The 19,156-nt window shown below is 35.0% G+C and overlaps 2 protein-coding genes across 3 annotated transcripts in view; both read left to right on the forward strand.

The window, feature by feature from the left end:
• Positions 1 to 4,489: 4,489 nt before the first annotated feature.
• LOC136030048 (sodium/hydrogen exchanger 3-like) overlaps positions 4,490 to 19,156 on the forward strand; it is a gene marked incomplete in the record, with an annotated part of 256,472 nt that continues 241,805 nt past the window's right edge. The window contains 1 exon segment of the mRNA XM_065708668.1: positions 4,490 to 4,556.
• On the forward strand, positions 4,502 to 18,077 carry LOC136030053 (putative methyltransferase C9orf114). 2 transcript variants are annotated; one of them, XM_065708679.1, is made up of 2 exons: positions 4,502 to 4,567; positions 16,884 to 18,077. In XM_065708679.1, exon 2 carries the CDS (start codon positions 17,063 to 17,065, stop codon positions 17,936 to 17,938), a length of 876 nt encoding a protein of 291 aa, XP_065564751.1. In that variant the 5' UTR covers positions 4,502 to 4,567; positions 16,884 to 17,062; the 3' UTR covers positions 17,939 to 18,077. The 2 variants fall into 2 exon arrangements, with proteins under 2 accessions (XP_065564751.1, XP_065564752.1); XM_065708680.1 differs by lacking the exon at positions 4,502 to 4,567 and adding an exon at positions 15,772 to 15,861.

Consider the following 19,156-nt stretch of genomic DNA (forward strand, 5'->3'; position numbering starts at 1 on the left):
TTTTGTTGAAGATAAATCCAGAAGACATCAAGGTATATACTACACGATACTCAAGAAACGTGAATTTTTTCTTCCTAACTTTTCTTTTTTATATTCTTTTATTTGACTAAAAGAATATAAAAAATGCGCTTGACTAATCAATCGGTTTAGTATGAATGGCTTATCCAGAAAATTTTTAACCCCATCTACCATTTCTGATATTTGTTTCCTTATTGCACGGATTGGGCTATACTTAGCTGGTCTATTGCAGTTGAACATGTGCCGTTTCAATTTTATGTTCCCATATTCCACTTTTTGCGTATGTCCTACTCAGCAGGCCATAAGTGGTGTGATATGTGTGAAGAATGAGCCATATTTTTTTCTCTTTTTTTTACTGGTTTATTTTTTTCTGTCTGTTTTGAAATGCCATGGGATAATTTGATAAAATTTTTGAACAGAAAAGCTATTGTTTACTCAAAAAATGAAAAAAAAAATGATTTTACTGCAGACTGATCCCTAGAAAACTGATGAGTAGCAGTTCAATCTCTTCGTGCTAATTACTTAGTATCTATGAAAACTTGCTCCTGTAAGTATTTCCAGAATGTCTGTATACCCTTTTTGCTCTTAAGCTTACTAAAATATAATCTATGAAAATGCGTCTAAGTGGCTTTGCCCTGCGTAGTGGGCGAAATTGAATGAAGGTATATGAGCTATAAGGATGGTAAGCGCATGGAAATCCAGATGGCAAACGATCTCTGATTTCTGCAAAATTTCTGGATAGACAGATAAAACGTCCAAAAAATATTTATGGAAGCTTTTACAGGAAATTCTATTTTCTTAAATCTGCATATATTAATTACTGACTATCCATAAAACAGAATAGTTCTCGGAAGTCATTGTGGAATTTTTTACACCATTTCCCAATATGTCTGGCAAAAATAGCAAAAAATATGATTAAAATATAACCAAGGAAACGAAGTTGGTTATTAGCCAGTGAACAAAAAGGGGCAAAAGGACTAAAGCAGATATTTAACCAAAGACCACCACCAGGTCGTCCTAAGTACTCTAGCAAACCTAACCTTCTGAAAAGAACTCAAACAGAGCAGAAGAAACACTTTGGAATGTTTCTTCTGCTCTGTTTAAGGTCGTTCCTTTTTTTAAAATTTGTCTAGTGCAGTCAGTGTGGTTTTAGAACATATTTATTCGTCATATTTTCTGATAAGTTTATGCAATCATATAAAAACAGCTGTATACAGCACTTCCATTAGCCCAAGGCTTTGGATTTCTCCCAAATTTCTACAGATATTCGAAATTATTGTTAATGTAATGTATGCATACATTTTTCGGGTGGGGGGGGGCTTCTAATGGGGGGTTTTCAACGGCGAGAATTGTCCGTGGGGAAGGAAATTCCCAGGAGGTGAACTTTTTAAGGGAAATTTTACACTCTGTGAATTTGCCAGAGTTCCTGTACGAAATTCTTTTTATATGTCTGGATTTCTCTTTGCAATTTTGCGTGTGGAGAAGTTAAGGGTAATTGTCCGGGGTAAATTTTCAGCGGGATTGAATTGTCTAATGGATATTTCCATGGGGAGGGGGATTTTTCCGTGGGGATGGATCCATATTTATTAGTATTATTCAAAAAAAGATCATAGATTAAATTTAAAAAATAATTTTCTTTCAACCAAAAGTAAGGAGTAACATCAAAGAAATAACAAAAAACAGAAGCTATTACGTATGTGAGGGGGGTTGCCCCCTCCTCAACACCTCACTATTTCTGATAAAGTTTGAACTCTTGTCCCAATTCTTTAAGAACGACTCCTGAAACACAAGGGTCGTTTAACTAGAACTGCAAAAAGCTTTTTTAGAGTACTAAAAACTTTAGCATGAAGAGAGAGGTAATGAGGAGGGGGCAACCCACCTCATATAATTTGTGGTTCTGTTCGTTTGATTTTTTATTGTTGCTCCTTACTTTCAGTTGAAATTTTTTTTTAAATTTAATTATCATTTGAAATTAATGAGATTATGTATTTAAGCCACTGATGACCAAATGTTAATTCTACTTTTTCTGTTTTAAGTTCATGTTAGAGGTATAAGATTATCACTGTTACCACAAGTTTTATTTTAATTTTAATGTCTTTGTTTACCCTTGCCTATTAGTTCTGATTTTTAAGTTTTTAAAAGAAAAAGAATGTTGTGGAAAATATAAGACGACAGAGTGGTCTAAATACAATCCAATGGATGTAGATCGAACACTGCTAACTCCAGATTAATGACTTATACATTGGCATGTTCTACTTTGTTTTACTCTGGGAGGAGGAGCAAATTTGAGGAAAATACAGCAAAAACACACTCAAAATAAATGAAGTAAAATTTTTTTTAATACAGAAAACTATGTTTGAAGTCAAAAAATTTGATATTGGGAAAAGCACAGGTCCAAAAATCATGTCCTTCTCAGTTTGTGCGCCTGCATACGCACATGGAACAAGTTTGTATTCAAATATGACAGTTTTCGAATTCAGCCTCAGAACATGTGCAATTACAACTCCAGTGACGATAACGAAAAACCTAGTCAGTGCTTGCTATCAGCATATTGTTATACTACTTATTTATTATTTATTAAATCGTTATAAAAGAAAATTATCGACTTTAAGACAATTTTACTAAGAACTATTTCAGTTAAAAAAAATGAAAAAAGAAGGCTTTTCCATTAAAAGTAATGACCGAAGATAAAATTAGTTCATACAAGATTTAAGCCGAATTAAGCAAGAAATGAAAATTAAAACAAATAAGAAATAAAGTGAATGACGAATCCGAACTTATGATTAATATAAACTAGATTTACGCTACTTCTCCAGCGGTAGATATTGCACTAGCCTTTGCAGTAACCAAAGGCCCTTCACTGACAAAAGTGTTTACGGAGCATGACTTTGACTGTATTTATTCATAATAGGTTTAATACCACATTTTTCGATACCCTAACAATTTCGAAAAGAAGTTTTTAAAGAGAAGAGAAAAAAGCAATTAAAATTGACGAGTCGTTCCTTAAACCAACTTTTCTCTATTTGCCGACACGCATTAATACTGTTATTTGTAGAATGTACCACCACTTCCATGCATCCATGCACCATCACCATCAATGCACCATCTCTATAAGGAGGTACTTAATAATCTCCCCAGAAACATGACACCTAAATTAATCGGTGTTGTCGTTTAAAAAAATGCCATATGTGCGAACTTCGAGCACGTTCGTTTGCCTTAAAGAAAAATATTTTTGTTGATTTCTTTGATGGTAGAGAAGATCTTATTCTGCGTATTACCGTATAATAGTCACGTAAACACTTCAGATATAATTATTAGGATTTGTATTACTATTTATATCAACTTTGTAACTCTTTGCATAACAGTAAATACACATTTTCATAGCTAAAATATATTGGAAAGAAATAAAAGATGGTAGACCAATTTGCGCATTTCTGTCATCCTCTTCCCTAGGAATTAAGACGCTCGACGTTTTATTCTTTCCAAGTCACACTCCACTATACAGAAGAAATCGCCGAACGATGAAACGTAAGTAAAACTATTATTATACAGTTTACCTGGGAATCATTTAACAAATCTTCATCTGTCCTTCAAAACATCCACGTTTCAAAGCTATTATTGACGACTCTAATAACTGAGGCTTCCAAAATTTTAATCCTTGTTCACAGACTTATTTTCTTATTCTTCCAATTGTTTTTCACTTTTGGAGAAGAACTCTGTGCCTAGGCTATTCTACTTTCTATATCATCATCGCATCCATCAAATATGCTTTTACTACTAGCCAGGCAAATAAACCTATTTACTTGATAGACTTTTTAACTATATAGCATCCCCCCTTTGCCCTCATTTATTCCTAGTTTAAGTGACTTAGTATTTTTAAAATTGATTTTCAAACCAATATTGAGCTTTGTACTCTCAAAAATATGAAAGCTTATTGATTTCTATAATGTTTACATTGATGATACTCAAATCACCTGCATAATATAAGCCAGGGAGAGTTTTACCTTGCCGTTTGATATGATGTTCTCTTAAAGACATTGCGTTGTTCCTTAGGCAAAAATCCATCAAAATCATCTTTCTAAACGAGGATAGAACATAGTCCTTCTTAATTCCTGATTCATTCCAAACCAACGACTACCCTCACTTCCTGCGTTAAGAGCATGAATATTATTTTCATGCATATTACGTATCACTTTTATATACTTATTTGGCATACTCTATATCGATAAGACTTTCACCGTAACTTCTATTAGCGGAATTAAATGTCTGTTCAGAATTTACAAATTTAAGGAATAAAGCAATACAAACTTAACTAAATTAAGAACTAAAGGAATACAAATTTAAGGAATATTACTCACAATAGCGCTATAATCGAGCATAATGAGGTTATAATAGCGTTTGCTATTCTTGGGCTAGTGATTGGCCCAATTCGGGATGTACTTTCTCCTGAATAATAGGCAACTATGTATTGATTTTGAATCAGCACACATTTTAAATATTCAGTAGCGTTGGAAATTTAAACCAAAGAGAAAAGTTAGGTAGTCTCAATGTTAGTCTTGTGCTTGGGATAGGGATCAATGATTATGTTATAATACCGGAAATGATCATGCTGTTTAGGAAAACTTTGACATGTTTTAGCATTGGTAAATAAATAATGAAGGGGGTAGGCCTAGATGGGAATTTAGGCCTATTTGATTGATGCATATTATTTATCGTGTGTTCTTTCTGTATTATCTTTTATTTTATTAAGAAAAAAGAAGAGACTATGAAGTTTAAAACAAGGAAGATCGTCTCAACAGAAGCTGGTTTCTAGAGGAGATGTTAATTATCAACAAGAACATGATAAATAGGCCTAGGCTACTTCAAAAATTTTGATAGAGTGTCTATTCTTAAAATTGTGGCATTGACTTCAAATAAAGATATGGGCCTAGTCTATGTTCAGCCCACCTTTGACTAAAAGTCAAAGGTAGGCTAAACAATTTTTTGGTAAACTTCTAGTTTAGTGACTTTTGGCTATCTTGGAAAGGGGTTATGCTAGGAAAATTTTCAGGGATGGGTCTAAAGGCTAAAGTATGTCATGGGAAGGTATTTTGAAGTACCTACCTCCACTCCTCTCCCTCTAGAGGGTTGTGGCCTTTGATGACCTTTAAAAATATGTGTGTAATAAAAGTGAAACCTTAAAAAATAGATCTTCTGCTTGAATGAAGTACAACAAATTGTTTTCAGCTTCACTGATAGCAAGATATCAATCAACTAGAATCCTACCCACAACTTTGCTCAATTCCAATTTATAAGGTTTTAAAGATATACAAATACAATTCCTAAATTTTGAAAAAAACATTGATATGGCTCAGAATTCTGGTCAAATAACAAGAATTGCATTTTCAGAACTAAAGGCAGAAAAAAAGCAGCTGGTAACTGAAAATTAAGGCAAAATGTTGTTTTATCAAAATTTCAGTAGGTATAGACCTGTCATGTAGGCAAATTTCAGGGCCCTCTAGAGGGAGAAGGTGTGGAAGTGGGTACTTTAACATACCTTCCTAGGATATACTTTAGCTTGTACACCCATCCCCAAAAGTTTCATTTTCCTAACCTAAGCCCTTTCTGAGATAGCCAAAAGTCACTAAACTTGAATTTAACCCAATTGTTTTTGTAAAATCCTAGATGATCAAATTTTTATTCTATTAGAAATTTGATAATAGGGTGCTAGCTCACAGTTAGGCCAACTCAGTAGGATACACTATAAAATTCTGAAAGCATAAAAGAAATTCCTAAAATGAATAGGCCTGCTTATATCATTCCTGAAAGTTCTTAGTTTACTTTATCCCTCCTCCTAATGTGTAAATATATAGCTCAAAAGATACATTTTTCATGCATTTTACCAGGCATTATCCTCTTCTTCAAATACATATAACAGGAAAGAAGCAAACTTGAGTTCATGCCACATCATTAATCCCTTGTTCTGTAAAAAAGTTTTGTTGTGTCCTGGTGTTCACAGTGTGTTTTAAGAGCTTTTTTGAATGACCTCTTGTTAGTTGAGTTAAAATATTTCGTTTGAACAACTATCACTTAGCTGGGTATGATATATGTTAGTCAACTTAAAACTATGCTCAAAGATGAGGTTTTAAAATCAATTAATGACATTAGAACAAAGATGTCCACTCTTGAACATCAAATTGCCAATGAATGCTCAATTTCTGATCTGCATGCTGAAACTCAGACCCTTGTGCAACAAGACACTGCCCATATAAAAAATGATTTTGCCCAACATCTCAATAGTGAGTTTCAGCACCCTTTCACTGAAGGGTGGTATAGGCAATGTAGAGCTCTCAACATAGTTGCATATAGTATCCTGTCACAACCAGACAAACAGCTCTATATCCAGCCTATCTCAGCCCAAACTACAAACTCCAAGATGATTAAAGTACAAATGTAAAAAGACTTCCCATCCTCCTATCCTCTTCTCTGTTCCCAGTGTGGATATCAAAAGGGCAAACATTAGCTGTTCTTGTAAATACTGTAAAATTATTCAGTTTTGCACTGATGTATCAATGGCCAAGCATGATAAACATAAGGCTCTCATAGATATGCTAAAAAGGTTTACAAGCTCTGGGTTGAAAGATCTCACTACTTTCAAAGGCCAAATTGTGATGAAAAATGTTGCTGTTCATTGCAGTTGGCAGGTTTCAAAGCCAGTCCTGAACTTGGCTGCAATGGAAATATAACAGTTTATCCCTCACTTCTGAAAAGTAAATAGCCCTGATTTCTGGCAGTTATCTTCTTTGTTTTTTTGAACTTTAAGTGTTCATCTCTTGATAGATGTCTCTTGCACAAATCAACCTAGCAAAGCATCTGCCTCTGTTTAGCTTTATATTTGTGCCCACACATACCTTCATAAGGGAAAATGGTATCAACTTCTGCAGTTTTTTTGCTCTATTTTTTAGTACCAGATTTCCCCCTACTGAAGCCACTGCTGTGAAGGTGCTTCATTATTAGTGATTGCCAATCACCATTCATTATACCATTTTAGTGCTATCTATTTTGACATTCCTAAGTGCACTACACCTACAGAAAAGAAATGCAGATAGCTTTACAACCAATGGTGGGAATAGAGTGAAAAAAAAAGAAACATGGATGCCAAGCAGGGAGAAATGAAAGAAGAAGGCATGTAGGATGCACTATTCTGACAAGGGTGACAAACCATGTCAACCTTCAGTTGTTAAAGTTTTTCTCTTGCCAAACATTAGTAAAAATTCTGCTAATCAAAACAGCCAAATGGTAATGCTTCCCTTCAAACATTGTCCAAAATGCATCACTTTGGTTGTGATGTCAAAAGTCTCCTTTGTACATATCATTCTTATGTGCAACCACTCTTTGAGTATGCCTGCCCTGTGTGGGGCCCTTCAGTACTACACACTCCTCACCTGATGTAGAACCTAGAATCAGTGAAAAAAGGGCATATATTAAAAGGGGTATATATTAGCACAAAGATTGCACAATTTCATCATGAGGTTTGGGAAAGCATTGCTTTTAAACCCAGCCCATCAAGACATCTTACCTTCAGACATAAGATGACAGCAGAACCAAACAGAAGTCCAAATTGTTTCCCATACATACATGGACAAACCAATATTGTAATTCATTTGTGTTTTTTTTACATCTATGTTTTTCTCTCTATTATGTCTATGTCTTTCTCTCTCTCTTTCTTGCTCTCTTTCCCCTTTCTCTCTCTCTCCCCCTCTCTCTCTCACACTCACTCTCTCTCTCACTCACTCACTCACTCACTCACTCACTCACTCACTCACTCTCTCTCTCTCTCTCTCTCTCTCTCTCTCTCTCTCTCTCTCTCTCTCTCTCTCTCTCTCTCTCTCTCTCTCTCTCTCTCTCTCTCTCTCTCTCTCTCTCTAGTATATCTTCCATAGAAAAAGAACTTAGTGAACCCTTCTTGTCATCTGATAGTTCAAGTAACTCGAGCTTTGTTAGTGCTGTTCTTCTAAGCCACCTTTGTCAAATGTGGTCACAGCTACAGGACCTCTGCTGCTGGACAACAGGTCATAAAAGTTTTGGAACAATAATACCCTATGTGTCATCTCTAGCAATGTTGATTCTCTTACAAACAAGCTTCTGGATACCTAAGTGAAGGACATCCAAGATTGCAGATATCTGGATTTCAGTGCTTTACTAATCTGGGCAGCCAACTGCTAGTATTTATGTTAGGAGGTTTCCAGGTTACTCTTATTAACTGTTTAATTTTCAATGTACCCTGGGTTGAAAGTTTATGGCTTGATATTACTCTTCAAGAAAAAAAAATCCATATTGGGTGTGCATATAGATCCCCTTGTGCATCCAGTCTTAGGATGCACATTAATCTATTAGGGGTTGGTACCATTTCTTTTTTTGGAAAAAATAGAAATTAATCATTGTTCATTTTAATCGTCATTTTGACAGATATTTCCATTTTTTTTCAGTTTTTAGGTTTATGGCAGTAAAATTAAAACTGATAAAATTGATTAATAATAAAGATCAAATATAAAAGAAGGCCAAACATTCCCCCAAAAAAGACCAATCAGACCCCAGTCCCCCCAGCTGAAATTTAGTTTCTTCCTAAATCTTATCAAAACTAAGATAAATCTGCATAATTCAAGCATCAACAGAAACTGATCTGTTTTTTTAGTTATGTGTATCTTTATAGTACTATAAAGTACCTTTATAATACTAAATAGTATCTTTGTGGTACCAAATGGCTTATTTTTTATTGTCATTTTCACTTGATTTGGGAAAATTTGCTCCATCTTGCCCCCATAGGATTATTATTAAATTACGCCACTGTTTATCACCCCCCATGTTATGCTTTACTTTCAGTTGAAAAAAACTCGTTTTTTTTTGTTTAATAACAACCAAAAGCTGAAAAAATATAATATCTTTGGTTTATTATCACATAGAAATCAAACAGCTTGTGGTAACAAACTTTAAGTAAGGAGCAATCTGGCTCAATAGTAGCCAAAAATCCTAAAAGGGAATATATATACCAGTAGATTCATAAAAAGAATGGAAATTTAGCTGGTTTTAGATGTATAAGTTTAATTAAGATTAGTCCTACCCTTCAAAATTTAGAAGCCTGAGAAAATTGCCTTATTTTCGAAAAAAGAAAGAAATACCACCCTAAAAGGTATCTTAATGAAAATCACACAATCAGATTCAGCTTATCAGAGAATCCTACTTTGGAGGTTTCAAACTCTGATCTGAAAAATGTAGAATTTCGGGTTTTTTTGCCAGCTGAAAGTTCACAGATGCATGTTTATTTATTTTTTTCCCCCAGGGGTGATCGTTTCAACCCAGTGGTCCTAGAATGTCGCGAGACGGCTCATTTTAATGGGAATATAAAGTTATACTGCCCTTTTTAAGTGACCAAATAATTGGAGGGCAACTATGCCCCCTTCCTTGCTCATTTTTCCCTCAAAGTCACTGGATCAACATTTTGACATAGCCATTTTGTTGAGCATAATTGAAAAATCTAATAACCATGTCTTCGAGGACAACTCAATCCCCCACAGCTCCAAGGGCAATGGCTGCACGTTATGAACCTAACCCATTGCTTACGTATAGTATTGGCTTTGGGTCTATACAGACGTTTTCAGGGGGATTTTGTCTGGTGGGGGGATAGGGTTACGTGGGAGGATCTTTCCATGAAGGGATGTTTCATGGGGGAAAAGAATTTCCATGAAGGGGGCACTGGATTTCCCAGCATTACCTAAAAAACAATCATAAATTAAATTTAACTGAAAGTAAGGAGCAACTTTAAAACTTAAAACAAACAGAAACTATTGCATATGTGAGGGATTATTATGTAGTTCGCCCCCTCTTCAATACCTCGCTCTTTATGCTAAAGTTCAAATTTTGTTCCGATTCTTTAAGAATGACCCTGAATCACAAAGGCCGTTTAATTTGAATAAATGTGAAAGTACTAAAAAATCTTTAGTGTAAAGAGCAAGGTATTGATGAGGGGTTGAATCCCTTCATATAAGTAACAATTTATGTTCGTTTGAAGTTTTAATGTTGCTCCATACTTTCAGTTGGAAAAACTTGTTCTTTTTAATTTTAATGTATCTATGTAGCTACAGTAGCCTAAATTAAATTTCCACTTACCTAAATTTCTCTGATTACAAGCTCCTTTTCATTAAGACATTTTCTGAAGTGACGAAACTCAGCCTGGATGCTTGGATTTTGTATGGATTTGAGATTATCAAGAATCCATATTCTATACATGGCAAGTGTCCAGATCCATTAAAAGTGGCAAGAATTTGATATGATTCTGTTTGCAACCAAAACACGGAAAAAACAGGTTTAAGAAAAAAAGAAATGGCAAAAAACGATAAAAAAATAAAACGGAACAGAAAAAAAAAAAAACGGTTTCTTTCTTCACTTGGCTACAGCAACCACTCAGTCATCCTCTCTATGTTATCCTTGACTAGCCGTCTGCAACCTAATCTTCGTCCTTAAACGCTTATTGACCATCAAGCAATACCGAAGGAACTACCCTCAGTAAATTGATTAGAACTATTCATTTCTGATATCGACATATTATTGAAAGATGTTAAGGAAGTCCTCCTATCAACCAAGAAGAAGCACTCCCATGTCATTGATCAAAAACAGCCAAAATCATTTTCGTTCCTCGAAAAGGATGTAAAGAGAGTAATCAACTGGCAACTCAGAGCCCAGAAAAGGTACAAAAAGGAGAAAACACAGGAAAATTGGCAGGGGTATGCAAAGGCTCGAAACCTTGCCTCCAACATAGTTAAGAAACTGAAGTCTGAACCTGAGGAGGAGCTTGTAACAAATACCAAGGCAAACCCTGAATTCTTTTGGAGACATATTTCTGCTAAAAATCATTGCCACACCATTCCTGGTCTCAAACATAACAACATAACTCACTCATTGTCATTAGATAAGGCTAATGTATTGAATATCCAGTTTGCCTCTGCCTTCTCCATCCCATTTTGTCTCTCTATCCCTGCAGCACCATCATGTTTATTATCTGATCCAATGCCTAAATTGTCAGATACTGAAGAAATTGTGTTAACTAGCCTTGATAAACTTGATGTTAACAAAGCCAAAGGATCAGAGGGGATACACTCTAGGCTTCTCAAGGAGTGCTGAAATGTTCTCAGTTATCCTCTGTGTCTCTCTTCCAGCTGTCCCTACAAAATGGAGAACTACTATTGGATTGGAAAACATCCTATATCACACTTATACACATAACTTTTGCAGTTCTAAAGGTGCTTAAGAGATTTGTCAACAGATGTCCAGTTCAGCTTTCGGAAACTAACAACATTCTCACTTCCACTCACCATGGGTTTAGATCTCTAAGGTCCATTGATACTAATCTGATACAGCCATATGAGTATGTTGCGTAGTTGTTGCTCATCACCAAACTAAAAACAGCGGTTTTTGATGATGTTATTATCGAGTGGATACATGGTTTTATTTCATAAAGAACACAAGTTGTAAGAGTTCATGACTCAATGTGTCCCACATTTCTCCTCATCTACAACTGTTTTAAGCAGCGTTCCCGAGGAGACAATTCTTGGGCTGAGTCTCTTCAACTTGTATACAAATGATGCACCCCACTTACTCTCAAATCTCCTCACTCTTTCTGCTGACAATTCAAAACATGTTGGTAAAGCAGCTGCTACTACCAACTACTAACAATTTACCACAGCACCAAGATGCCTGAGGCCAACACAGCCACGCACGCTCCTCCTCCATCCTAATTTACCCGAAGCTTCCTTCTTTACACCCTCCTAGGAAGTTCCCATTTCCTTTAAATCTTTCTTTATGACCGACTCCCACCCCAGACAAGGACAGCCTGCTTCCCCTTTAGCCCTAAACATTTGTCCAAGAGGACTTACCTATTAAACATAGGACTTACCTATTAAACCACATTTTTCCTTATTGCCTTATTTTAGAAAATAGGGGGGAAAAAAACCTAAAAGTCACATAACCTCAACGAAAATTACACCATCAGATTCAGCGTATCACAGAATCCTGCTGTAGAAGTTTCAAGTTCCTATTTACAAAAATATTGAATTTTGTACTTTTGCCAGAAGAAAGATCACGAATGCGCGTTTTTTTTCCAGGGGCGATCGTATCAACCCAGTGGTCCTAGAATGTTGAAAGATGGCTTATTCTAACGGAAATTAAAAGCTCTAGTGACCGAAAATTGGAGGGCACCTAGGCCCCCTCCCATGCTCATTTTTTCCATAACGTCGCCGGATCAAAATTTTGAGATTAACATTTTGTTCAGCATAGTCGAAAAACCTAATAACTATGTCTTTGGGGACGACTAAATCCCCCACAGTCCCCGGTGGAGGGACTGCAAGTTGCAAAGTTTGACCATTGTTTGCATATAGTAATGATCATTGGGAAGTGTACAGACGTTTTCAGGGGGATTTTTTCGCATTGGGGGAGGGGGTCGTGGGCAGGGGCTTGCGTTGGAAGATCTTTCCATTGAGAATTTTATCACGAGGGGAGACAATTTCCATGAAGGGGGCGCAGGATTTTCTAGCATTGTTTAAAAAAAAAACAATGAGAAAATAAGTAGATAAAAGTTTTTTCAACTGGAAGTAAGGAGCAGCATTAAAAGTTAAAACGAACAGATCGTCTCCTCCTCAATACCTCGCTCTTTAGGCTAAAGTATTTTTAGTAATTCCAACTATTTATTCTATGGCCTTTGTGATTCAGGGGGTCATTTTTAAAGAATTAGGACAAAACCCAAGCTTTAGCGTAAAGAGCGTGGTATTGACAAGGGGGCGAAACCCCTCATATACGTAATAAAAATATACAAATATAGAAGTTATTTACGTCAGTTAATTCGTAAGTTGCGTATATTTATTACTAATAAAAACATTTGTAAAAAGATAAAAGTTCTAGTTGCCTTTTTAAGTAACCAAAGATTGGAGGGCAACCAGAGCTCCTCCCCCACCCCTTTTTTATTAAATCGTCTGATCAAAACTTTGAGAAAGCCATTTAGCCAAAAAAAATTAATATGCAAATTTTGTTTTAATTATTCATGTGCGGTGAGCCAAAATCAAAACATGCATTAATTCAAAAACGTTCAGAAATTACGTAAAAAAACAATTTTTTTTATCGAGCGACATTAAAATTTAAAACGAACAAAAATTATTCCGTATGTGAAAGGGGTTGTCCCCTCCTCAACGCCTCGTTCTTTACGCTAAAATCTTTTATTATTTTAAAAAGTATAGTTGTGAGATAGAGTTAAAAAAAAAGTTAAGAAGTAAATCTCAAAAAGTTCAGTAAAGTGACTTTGGCTAAATGGATAGTATTGAAAAGTGGTATTGACTGACCTATACAAAAAAAAGAAGATTTGTTCTGTAAGGTTTGATGTGCAATAATGTCTTTCATGTTATGAATCTAAGCCTTGGCAACTAGGGGCCGATAAATTTTGATCTATAGTTATTGCGTCTATCTTATAGGGCATTGTTTTATGCTTAGATTTTATGTTCCGTAACATATCCCCCTTGTCGAGATAGTATGATGCCCTCACCCTTGCTGAATTGTATTACTTTTATCTTTTTTGTTTCCTTATTTATTCTAAACCCATGTTGAAATATACACACTGTAACACAGTTAAAAAATAATACTTGCATATAATTCACTACAAGTACCAAATATTATACAAATACACCACGTTTTCACCATGGAAAATTCCAGCCCGCCGTGCAAAAAGTGAGGTAGCAATGCTCCTAGACAATTCAGATTTTTTAGTAGATTTTGTCTGAAAATACCATTTTTACATATACAAATATTTTTTGCTCAAAGAAAAACTGTCCAAACACAAGTTGTGCTGCTGAAGTGTTGGAATTCTATTGAATTCTGCTACTGGCAGCTTTGGAACTTTTTCCATACCTGGTTCCAGCCTTCAGTATTTAAATAACATCCTCTCCAATAGACTACAGTTTGGCCCCTATTGTGTCTATTTGCCCACTAACAAAGGTTCTTGACCACCACGGACTAAATTATTGTTCTTTGATACATTTTCAAAAATTAGAATATTGATCATCCTCCCTCATATAAGTGTTATTATCAACTTATTGTTCATTGAAAGATTTAAAAAAAATGCTATTGATTCTTCTTCATTACTGAGTGTCTTTTTAGCAATTTGTTGTTTTTGATAGATTTTTAGAAATAGGATTTTGATAATCCTCCACCACATAGTGTTTTATCAACAGGTTATTGTCTTTTGACAGGTTTTCAATAATCAGGCTATTGACCATTCTATATTGTTCTTTGATAAATTGCTGAAAATATGATATTGGTCATCCTCCATCATATAGTGTATTTTTAACAAGCAATTGTCTTCTGGTTGATTTCCAAAAATCGGAAAACTGTAATGAGATTTCTGGGAACTATTTTACATTCCCCATTTTATTTGCTTAGGATTACCCTATAATGTTTCTAGGTTTATTAGCAATGTCTATGAAATTTTCTTTAAATTTTCTATAGTCATCTTGGTGTTATTTTTAGGTTAACTTTCAAAAGATTATTTATGTAGAATCAGATGTATGTTGATCTATTGGATTTTTTAGTGATCTTGAATTGGATGTCTGTTTGGAAAGTGGGCTGATTGGTTATTTTTTTTCTGAATTGGCCATAATGGTTAAGAAATGAATGACTGATTAAATTTGGTTTCAACCTCGATGTTGATCTCGGCGTACGACTGATTGGATTTTGTTGTGAAATCGTTCCTGATATTGTGAATCGTTTTCTATTGTCTTGTGAAAGGGAAACTTTTTAGCAGTAGAAAGGAATAAGATGTTTTTGAGACTGCTACTATCATTAATGCTGGCAGGCTGAATTACGCATGTTGACTGCTCACAGTTTGTTCAAAGGTTCAAATGGGCCTTAAAAATCGTTTGGCCAAATGTAAAGTTTCACAACAATTAAATACTTTAAATAACTGTAAACAATGTCTGTAGATTTTACCCCTAATTTTAACCGTTACTTTGTCATGTTAATATGTTAATAAGAACAATCATGGTAAAATCTTGTAATATTGACATTCCTAGTATATAATGAGAATATTATTTCTCAACTCTAAAGGATTGTTGTTGTTATTCGTACAAAGTGTTTTTTATTAACACGTAATTCAAGTAATTCATTGTGTTCATATTTTTATTTTATAGATGTAGCATCTATTTCTCTCTTTAATAGGCCGCGATATTCCAATGAATTTTTATGCATGTAGGGCTGGGTTCATTGTATAATTAATTTTTCTTGCATTATTTTTCAGAATATTCATATCTAAATAGTTAGAATTCCATAGCTAGTCTAAATAATCTTGATGCATGTTCTCCAGTGATTGGTATTAGGGTGGCTAATCTTTTATATATATATTTTTCGAAGAACACACTATAGATTCTAGTTATGCTTTTCCTTAGTTTTGGAATTGTAATCAAATAGGTTGAGTAGTGCATCTAGCCTTTGTTGTTTTATATAAGAAATTTTTGATGTTGGGATGATTTGAAAGCATTTTCTTCTTTTAAATCTGGTAATTTTTAGAGATCGTCTTCTATTAGCTAGTTGGCCATGGCTATCTATGAGCGAAATTCCTTATTATCAGTTTCAAAATATCATTTGTTTTTGATTTCTTCTGGTTCTTACCTTTTTTTTTGGCACATGACGTCAATATTATTTCCCCCTTTGCTAATCCAGGCTCATTAATATATATTGCAGAGCTGTTTGTCATCCAGATGGATATTTTTGTATTGGCACTGGAGTTGGCTTCAAAGATTATCCTAGCTGAGTGGATGGTATGCTGGAGTTGTAAGTCTACCAATGTCCCTTGGGATTTAATTTCGAGTCTCGGTGTAGTCCAAGGTTCCTCTCTTCGAAGAATTATTATCTACGGTCTCAGAGAAATCTTAGTATTTCAACTTATGGATTCTTTTACATTGTTTTCGCTGGTGGTCATCATTATCTCCTTCGTTTTTTTTTCACATGAATATCTGCTGTATCGTAGATTGTTTTTTTAAATATCTCCTTTTTTGGTCGTCTCTTCTTATCTTGTTGTAGTAGTGGTTGTGATTTCATGGGGGGGGGGGCAGTGTAACTGTGTAGTTGGAAAAAAGTGTATCTATTTTGTTGGTTTTTTTTTCTTGCATTTGCTTTTTTGTCAATATACCTGCTGGCTTGAACACCCATTTCGGATTTCAAGAATAGTAATATAGCCTTCCATAGTCTGTTGGTATTCTGGTGCAGACTGATCATTTCTTGAAAAAGGGATTCAATGGATTTTGGGTGTAGCTTCTTAAAATTTCCCAAACGTTGTGTGTTGCTAGCATAGAGTTTTTATGTCTTAATCCGTGCTTGACGATGTCCCTCTATTTGGCTTGCATTCATGAAAAGACGAAAGAATTCCGTGTTACAATGAAAATTTTATCATTTAAAGACTACCCACTATTAGTTAATATTGTTGCTCGAAAAATTCTATACCAGTGGAGTTTTGTTAAAGGAACAAATGACTAAGTTTGTCCGTTTTTTGTCTGTAATTAGAAATTATCTGACTACAAGGAGTATTACAATAAGATAGGAAGTTGATAGATCTTAGCTTGTTTTCATTCAGTAAAATTAAGAAATCATTCAAATTGAATGATTATCCTATTGTCTGGCAGATGCTTCAAAACCTCCGCTTTTTTTTAGTTTACTACTTTCTGTGTATTTGTGAAATATTTAGTAAGATTGAAGATGTTCATCTTTAGTTATTTTGATGGATAAGCTCTAGCAAAGAGCTTGAAAAAATATTAATCCTTTATTGTCCTTGCACTTTAAATGAGTTCTCTTTGCAGGTTGAAGATATCTGGATGATTGTGGGATTTTCTGGGTAGTTTATTGTTTCTTTCACTTTGAACATACCTTAAATCACACTTGTCAGCAACAGGGTGATCCGTTAGACTCTTATCAGTTAGTGGTGTTAGTGTTGGTTTGCCAAGTTATTGTGTCAACTCATCAGCCTGTCTTTCATAAAATGCACAAAAAGAGGGATTGGACATTGTCCTTAGCGTTTCCATGTACTGTAATCAAGGATGTGGCTGGACAAGATATGAAATCTTATATATGTGGACAGATTGGAAGAGCTCTGGCGGTATTCAACGTAAATGAAGTTATTGTATATGATCCCAATAACAAAACTCAAGGATTTGCTGAGAATGAAGGAAAATCGCATACCTCCTGTGATCTAAGCTTTATAGTTCATATTCTGCAGTATATAGAATGCCCTCAATACTTAAGGAAATATTTATTTCCAATGCACGAGGATCTTAAATACATTGGGCTTGTGAATCCTTTGGATGTCCCTCATCACTTAAGAAGAAATGAAGTTTCTGAGTACAGAGAGGGTGTTGTCGTTTCTGTGTCAAACTCTGTTAGCTTTGTTGACATCGGATGTCAGAAGCATGCCAAAGTTCCTATGATTCTTCCCGAAAAAACCCGTGTTACTCTAAAACTAGATGCTCAAGCTAAAGGAAATTATGTTGGACATCCAGTTGACCCCGCTGAACCTAGGTTGAAAAATTCTTATTGGGGATTTGATGTGAGAGCTGCAACGTCATTAAGTGAAGTGTTTACCAATAGTCCTTTTGGTAGCTATGATCAAATAATAGGATTCAGCAAAGTTGGGGATCGGGTCACGAAAATTAATGTGAGCAACTCTCAACATTTGTTACTATTTATTGACATTAATGGGGAGCTTTTAGATCAGTTAAAGCTTGATGCAGACCTTCAGCTTGAAAGCCCAAAAGCTATTTTTTCAGAATTTGTTAATCCCCTTATAAACTTAAAAAATTCATCCGAAGTTACCATTGATGAGTACCTCTTCAGTGTTTTGTCAAAATTGAGGCTCTAAATTTTTCGGGATTATGGTTTTGATCGTGTGTGTGATTGTCTAAGTTCTTGTGTAGTGATTTTTGGTAAATTTTGTGAATGCCTTGTAGATTAAACAAATTTCTCAAATATAATATTGTGGTCCGTTGGATGTCATGTTATATCTGTGTCAAACTCTATTAGCTTTGTTGACATAGGATTTTGGAAGCATTGTAAAGTTCCTGAGATTCTTCCCGAAAAATTCTGTGTTACTCGGAAACTAGATAGTGCTGCTCAAGCTAAGTGACCCCAGTGAACCTACATTGCAAAGTTCGTATTGGAAATTTGATGTCACAGCTGCATCATCGTTAAGTGAAGCGTTTACGAGTAATCCTTACGATAGGTGTGACCAAATGATAGGACTCAGCAAAATTGGGGTTTGGACCACGAAAACTGATATGGCCGACCCTTAACATTTATCAATATTAGAAAAAAACAAGTTTTCTCCAACGAAAGTAAAGAGTGATGTTAAAAATTAAAACGGAAATAAGTTATTTTGTATATTGGGGGGCTGCCCCCTCCTTGGCCCGCGCCTCTTTACGCCAAAATTTAACTTTTTTCCCAGTTCTTTTAAAACACCTGCTCAAACACAAGAGCCGTTGAATTAGAATGAGGAGTATTTTAAAGCACTGTATAATTTCAGCGTGAAAAGCGAAAGGCTGAGGAGGGGGCAGCCCTCGTTATGTAAGGAATAATTTATGTCCGTTTTAAGTTTTAATGTCGCTCTTAAAGTCCATGTGTGGAGAGCTTTTTTTTTAAAAATTTAATTTCTGTTTGGTTTTCATAGTATACTCTGAAAACTCTTCCTATATAGTATATTCTGGAGAAATGCTCCAAGAAAAAAAGCGTATTTAATGTATTTGCTTTTCGAAGTAAACTATAATAAAACAAATTTAGACCATTATCTCATAAATATGACGGACCTTTCGCCTCCTCGGATGTCATACTGCACGGTTCATCCTATATTCACATATATACATGAACGTAGGGAAGGAGCAGCTGCCTCCTTCCCTAGAAATTCAGATTAAAACTAATTAGAAAATTTTTGAAATTGTTCTGTTGAATGTTCGTAGATGATTGAAAAAGCTGGAAATTTCCAGATATCGTTTTGGATATCAATATTTTCGTTCCGATATTCAATATTGATTTTTGGTCCAATATATAGTTATCGGCAGGTTTTGGCTTTTTTACTTCTCTAGGA

This window comes from Artemia franciscana, chromosome 8 (assembly GCF_032884065.1).
Source record: "Artemia franciscana chromosome 8, ASM3288406v1, whole genome shotgun sequence".
Lineage (NCBI taxonomy): Eukaryota > Metazoa > Arthropoda > Branchiopoda > Anostraca > Artemiidae > Artemia > Artemia franciscana.